The sequence below is a fragment of the Trachymyrmex cornetzi genome, unplaced genomic scaffold, assembly GCF_001594075.2.
Source record: "Trachymyrmex cornetzi isolate Tcor2-1 unplaced genomic scaffold, Tcor1.1 scaffold1339, whole genome shotgun sequence".
NCBI lineage: Eukaryota > Metazoa > Arthropoda > Insecta > Hymenoptera > Formicidae > Trachymyrmex > Trachymyrmex cornetzi.
The window spans coordinates 130,624-137,851 of NW_017295916.1; the positions used below are offsets into that span (position 1 = coordinate 130,624).

The 7,228-nt window shown below is 32.0% G+C and overlaps 3 protein-coding genes across 3 annotated transcripts; 1 reads left to right on the forward strand and 2 right to left on the reverse strand.

The window, feature by feature from the left end:
• Positions 1-1,905: 1,905 nt before the first annotated feature.
• Positions 1,906-3,473, forward strand: LOC108770789 (uncharacterized). The gene is made up of 5 exons (XM_018522509.1): positions 1,906-1,934; positions 2,015-2,059; positions 2,455-2,814; positions 2,900-3,011; positions 3,160-3,473. Exons 2-5 carry the CDS (start codon positions 2,030-2,032, stop codon positions 3,471-3,473), a joined length of 816 nt encoding a protein of 271 aa, XP_018378011.1. The 5' UTR covers positions 1,906-1,934; positions 2,015-2,029.
• A 325-nt stretch (positions 3,474-3,798) lies between these two features.
• LOC108770790 (putative nuclease HARBI1) lies at positions 3,799-4,594 on the reverse strand. Its single transcript, XM_018522510.1, has one exon. The coding sequence runs from the start codon at positions 4,516-4,518 to the stop codon at positions 3,799-3,801; it is 720 nt and encodes a 239-aa protein (XP_018378012.1). The 5' UTR covers positions 4,519-4,594.
• Positions 4,595-4,710: 116 nt separating this feature from the next.
• On the reverse strand, positions 4,711-5,205 carry LOC108770793 (uncharacterized). The gene has a single exon (XM_018522511.1). The coding sequence runs from the start codon at positions 5,191-5,193 to the stop codon at positions 4,711-4,713; it is 483 nt and encodes a 160-aa protein (XP_018378013.1). The 5' UTR covers positions 5,194-5,205.
• Positions 5,206-7,228: the final 2,023 nt, after the last annotated feature.

Sequence of the window (7,228 nt, forward strand, 5' to 3'; positions counted from 1 at the left end):
CTCGGACCGATTTCTAGCATCGTGGACACAAGGCTTTACTGGGAGAAGCGTTTCCTTTCTCTAGTAAAAAGATCCAATAAAATTATAACCTAAATTCGTACGTATTTCCAAGTGCTTCAGAAAATCGTTTTCTCGGGCGTATTTAATTTGCGATTAAGCAGAGAGGTATTGTGCTTTCACGTGCTTCAGAGAATCGTTTTCTCGGACGTGTTTAATTTGCGATTAAGCAGAGAGGTATTGTGTTTTTATATTTGTTTCAGTTTTGTTGTATTGTTTAATTAGTTGATGCTGTTATTAATCGTTTTCATTGTTAGTAGCTGATTTCTTGTAAATTATATAAATTTCATGTTTGTTAACCATTTTTTTAATTTTTCAAAAACTTATACATGTGGATAATATTATTTAATAAATCAGTCACTAGCAATGAAAACAATTAATAATAGCATCAACTAATTAAACAATATAACAAAACTGAAACAAATATAAAAACACAATACCTCTCTGCTTAATCGCAAATTAAACTCGCCCGAGAAAACGATTCTCTGAAGCACGTGGAAGCACGTACGAATTTAGGTTATGATTTTAATGGATCTTTTTACTAAAGAAAGGAAACACTTCTCCCAGTAATACAATATGGCGGTTACTGGATACTATACTGGAAATCAGCAAATGGGAACACACTCTATGTACGACATCCATCATACATCTGGGGGTCGATTGTGTATCTTTGATGACTTTCCTCACCTCTCGTACTTTCATCTCACATGAAAAAATACGTGCGATTAGCTATGAGCATAGTGAAAATGCGATATCCCTATGCTCACTAGAGTCAAAATTACAGATGCGAGTACGGTTGAATGAATAGCATAACCTTAATTGTAGAAAATGGTAGAAAGTTTCGAGACTTCCGAGTACATATGTACATATGTAGAGCCCGATTGTAATTTAAAACAAAATATAATTTTCTTTTATCTAATACGTACCTATATAATTTGAGAAATGTGTTATCTGAAACATCAAATGGATTTTGTGTATCTCTTAAACTTCTCCCCTTATTATATTTACATTTTTTGCCGACGTCTATTTATATCTCTCTCCTCTTCCATCAGTAATGCAACAATTAAGTCCATTATTTATATTAATCTCGATGTATACTATAACCAATACGATGCAAATTTCCGCAATTTCGACACAATTCGGCGCAATTTGACTGAATTCGACATCTAAGTTCTTGTCGGGCAATGTTACGTGAAAAATATCACATTTTCCCTATAGTGAAATTTAGCCAATCAAGTGAAAGCTCACTTTTATGATTTTCACTAGGTTTCAAGATACACAATCGACCCCCAGACATTCATTGTTAAGCCTCATCTACAATAGTCGCACAAGCCACAGAACATGTACTAAGAGAAATGAAAGCTCTATTCATAAGATGGGCAACAAATAAAGTCACTAGATTTATAAAGTACCGCAATCATTCCGCCATTTTGGTTCCAACATGCGGTTCATTCAAAACATGCATATGAGTATGAATGTGTTTACACAACAGACAGATTAAATACATTACACTTAATGTGTAGATACGTTATGAAAATGAGTACTATTTACACTATTCGACGCCATTTTGGCTCCACATCCTTATACATTGGTCTTAAGCCTTGTGTACACGATGCTAGAAATTGATCCAAGTTCTCGATTATTTTCGATCCAAGAAAATGTCACTAAAACTCGAATCGTGGACACAGGCAATTCGAATAAATATCTCGAATAGAAGCCTCGTACAAAAAATCCTGTCCCATTTTTCGTAGCTAGTAGCTAGCTGCTTCATTTTGAAGCGTTTGTAGCATCAAGTGGACCGTTGCCCAGAACGACTTGAGCCTTCGAGCCGGTAGGACGCGTGACGACGAAGCCAATATTTAAAGCAATCCATTACGGTAATGCAAGAATAAATAAAGAAAGAATGTTAAACAAGAATAAATAAATTAAACAGAATTAAATCGATGGATTCTTGTAGGACATAATTAAATCGATGGATTCTTGTAGCAAAATTAAAATTATGGTAATTATACAGAATACCTCCCCCATCTTCGATTTCTATAAAATTAGGCTCATTCGACGCGTTTTTGCATGAAACGAAAGAATCTGGCAGAAATAAGTGTTGCTCTGCCCCGCGAACCGAGATATGTAGCTTAAAATTGACGACTATGGAGGTTAGGAAATCTGTCACGGCCACATTACCGCTATGCGTTTTGTCACTTTTCGATTCAATAGAGTGCACGAACTTCTAAATCAACGCTATAAAATAAATAAAACGTCGAATGAGCCTAATTTTATCGAAATCGGAGGTGGGGGAGGTATTCTGTATAATTACCAAAATTTTAAAATGTATAAATGAAAATAATTAAAATATAACAATATATTTCTGCACTAAAAAATATAATTATCAATTTTCAGGAAAACATGGATAGAGATAACGTTCGAACTTTGTTGTTATTGTATCAACAACATCCATGTTTATACATTGTAAAATCTGTGGATTATCATAATCGTATAAAAAGAGAAAAAGCTTTACAAATAATATGCAATCAGTATACAGAGATCACAAAAGAACCAATAACAATAGAAATCGCAAAAAAGAAGATCAACAATTTAAGATCACAATATTTAGATTATCTCAATAAAATTAAACAATCAAAAGCAAGCGGTGCATCAGCTGATGAGATTTATAGACCTACCTGGTGGTTGTATGAGGATATGAAATTTCTTGATCCTTATATTGCACAGAGAAAAGGAGAATCTTCTATAACAGAAAGAGTGAGTAGAAACAAAAAGATACTTGAAAGTTATAAAAATATTATAATTAGATAAATAACAATAGAAAAATAATGGTAATTTATAGTTTTCTAAGGATGAATCAGAATCTTCAACAATGAACAGACTACTAAATGAAGACGATACGGACAATTTACAACTAATGGATGTATATAATGTTTTAAAAGACCATGATAAAGGTGAGAAAAATAGATTGTTATTATATTTTATAATAGAATATTTTAATATATTTATATCACGCATGTATATGTGTACGTATATACATATTTATAAGAATTATAAATTTTTGATTTATTTATAATTATTATTTTTATTTATTTTATGTAGAAAATATCCATGAAGATATTCAGTCGTCCCCTTCAATGAGTCGCACTTCAACACAATCACGTACCGCAACACCGTTATCTAAAAGAAAAAAATTTGAAATGATAAAATCTGAAAGTGTATCCCCTGAAGCTACAAACACTTTTTGGTCAAAGGCATCGACTGCGATTGAATCATTAGTTAAAAATGAAGAAACAGAAGATGGCTTGAAACATTGGATTCTATATTTAGAGGAGTTACGCAAAATTAAAAATTTGAAAAAATTAAAAGGTTTGCAAAGAAATATTGCATTAGTAGATGATGCAGATAGTGATTAAATAACATACTGTTTTTTATATCGTTCCATTTTATTATTATTCATACAAATGTTTATATATGTTGTGTTAAAAGTATGTGATAATTATTTTATTACTATAGTGAGTAACGTACGTATGAGTATGTGATACAAAATTATTTTATTACTATAGTAACGTACGTATGAGTATGTGATACAAAATTATTTTATTACTATAGTAACGTACGAATGAGTATGTGATACAAAATTATTTTATTACTATACTTATTATTGTATTCTGCTATCAGCGATGTAAAATATAACATATAGAATATAAAATATAACATATCTATAAATACTTAACAAAATTAAATCATAGCTTCTTGCCATTCAACTCTTCCAACAGTATTGAAATATTGTTTAAAAATATCACGAATATAAATTGCATTTCTACTAGGTCTTATGTTTACAACATCTAAATTATGTAACTGTACATTATTATTTCTCCATGTGCCAGGTATTACGGTTTCATTTTCTAAATCTTCAATATCTACTCCTTTTAAAGAATTATTTTCTTTAATGATATAATTATGTAAAACGCAGCAAGCAAGTGTTATATTTTGAACTGATTCTACGGATAAATATATTTGTGTTAGAAGAACACGAAATCTGTTAGCTAATATGCCAAAAGCATTTTCAACTACTCTTCTACCTCTACTTAGTCTATAATTAAATATTCGCTCATCATGAGACAAGTTGCGTGATGGATAAGGTTTCAATAAGTGATTTTGCAATGGAAAAGCCGCATCAGCTAAAATAACAAAAGGAATAGGCTGATTCATACCAGATAATGGCTTATCTTTTGGCACATTTAATGGATTTTGTGGATCATTTATATATTTTGCCAAATCGCTTTCACGAAAAACTCCTCCATCGCTTACTCTACCATTAACACCAACGTTGACATATATAAATTCATAGTGAGCATTAACTAATGCTAATAAAACAATACTGTTTGTACCCTTATAATTATAATACAATGATCCTTGACTGAGAGGAACTTTAAACTCAATATGCTTGCCATCCATTGCACCGATGCAGTTTGGCACATTCCATTGTCTCAAATAATTATCAGCAACATGATTCCATTCTTCTTCGGTATCTGGAGTCTAAAATATTATGTATGCTAATTATTATGTATGTAAATATTATTTGAAATATTCATAGCATATTCGATACAAGGAAATAATAATTATAATTTTAATAGTTACCCTTAAATATTAATCTTTTAGTACTTCATAGATGACTCTAACTATCTCAGGAATGATACGTGATAAAGTACAAGCTGGTACTCTTGTTGCGAATTCCATGTTGCGAAAAGATTCCCCAGTAGCTAAGAATCTTAGAGTCAAGGATAGTCTTTGAATTGGTGGAATGCACTTTCGCATAACTGTATCTTGTTTTTGAATATATGGAGATACTTTATCCAACAGATTGTTGAATAATTGAAGATCCATTCTAAAGAATCTACAAAAAGATTCTATATCTTCGTTGATAAGTTCATTGAGTGCTAAGTGAACAGATCCTCTTAATTCAAACTCTCTTCGTACAATCCACTCTCTTGTCCACCATCTCCGTTGTCGGTTTTGTAATTGTCGTATTCTCCGTTGTATTTCTTGCTCTTCTTGTTGTTCCGCAACCACAGCAAAAGCTGCAAGAGTCAGCAATTTCTTTAATTTTGTCTTTCTTGCTGAGTTATTCATGTTCAAACTATGATACAAGAACAAGGTTATGTTTATGCGCATATAGGTACCACGTGATCATCACGTGACAAAACTAACATACATCACGTTTCGAAGGAGAGAAAGAGAGGGGTTGTGTATACATATAAACCTCTCTTTCTCTCTTTTACGAATGTGACGTAGCTGGTTGAGATGCGCAGTGGGTTTCCACGGGATGAGCATACCCTTGTCTTTATAATACCACGTGATCATCACGTGACATAAAACTAACATACATCACGTTTCGAAGGAGAGAAAGAGAAGGGCTGTGTATACATATAAACCTCTCTTTCTCTCTTTTACGAATGTGACGTAGCTGGTTGAGATGCGCAGTGGGTTTCCACGGGATGAGCATACCCTTGTCTTTATACCATAGGTCTGTTTTTTATTGCTGTACTCTGAACCGGTGCAATAAGTTGAAGTGAAACAAACGTACATTTGTTTCACTTCAACTTATTGCACTGTGTGTACTAGTTCAAAAAGTGCAGCAATAAAAAACAACAACTTATTGCCCTGTGTGTATTAGTTCAAAAAGTGCAGCAATAAAAAACAGACCTCATGGTTCAAACTAACACTGTGAATAGATTAGGTTATGTATTGGGTTGTCCGGAAAGTCCGTGCGGATTTCTCAATAGATTTCCGAAAAAAACCAGGACTTCTACGAGAGAGGAATTCTGAAATTATCCGAAGGATGGAAAAGTATTTGTGCAAAATAATGGTGCATACATTATAGATTAAAATTATTTTTAACTAAAAAAATTTGTCATTCAAATTTTGCTTGAAAATCCGCACGCACTTTCCGGACAACCCAATACATTAGTTCTCTTCAATTAAAAGCAATTCGTATTTTAATTTCACATATATCAATAATTTTTAATAGTTAAAAAAATATTTGTAGCTTTATCTATTATATTTCCCGAATAATCAAAATAAATTAAAATTTACTCAGACCTGAAGGAGCATTGATACTGGATATACTGTTTCATGCATTTTTCATTATAATTATTTAGCTAAATGATTTCAAACTTTTATTGTATTAAACTTTTATTGTATTAAAATTTATTGTATTAAATTTTATTGAACAAACTTATATTTATTTCAAAATATTATTTTTATTTCAATGTATTTAAAAAATAAGAATTTCACTTGTAAATTCTATACCAATGTTGATACAAATTACGCTTTTTCTTCAGTTACAGAATGGCCGCATCTCAAATCAATGTAATTATTAAGTAAATCCGTTGAAAAAAGGAAAGCATGTCCGTACTAAATAATCCCTCGAGATTTATATCATATAAATTACGAAAACATGTATTATCGTTGTCGTACATCAGCGCACAATGATTTTCCGATCCAATACAGGGTACCTATCATGGAAGAAGTCGGAATGGATTCCGATCGGAATTATTCCGTTTATCACTAGATGTTACTAGATGGATTATCATGGACAGTTGGATTGTTTCCGAAACGGTCGAAAAGTTTCTGGTACCTCGCGAGCTAGCGAAATGTCGATTCCGATCGGAATCAAACATTGAGAACGTGAGAACAAGGATAAAGTAGGGATACTTAAACCCTTGGAGGTTAAGTCTCGAAAGATCGCTTGGCTGACAAGGGACCATCTCGGTTTGTACAACAAGTTATTGAAAATGCTTGATATCAGTGAAAGTTGATAACATAAGATGCAAATAAGGAAAATGGCGGGACCGGATATGCCGTGGGTTCCGAGAAATTTAATGTTATAATGCATGGTAAAAGTTCTAAAATGGCTAATATCTAAAAAAATGATTTATCTAAAAAATGTTTGAAATAAAAGTAATAGGATTTTTAAAAAGTTATCAGATGATGATATTAATTTGACCTTAGAATGACCTTGGAAAGTGCTTTCAAGGTTAACACAAAAATCTTAAACGGTACTCCTTATTTTTCATAGTGTCACGAGTGACATTGCACAAACATGAAAGGTAGAGCGTTAATATATAAGCGACTCGATACCAAGAATTAAAAAAGATTATAAATA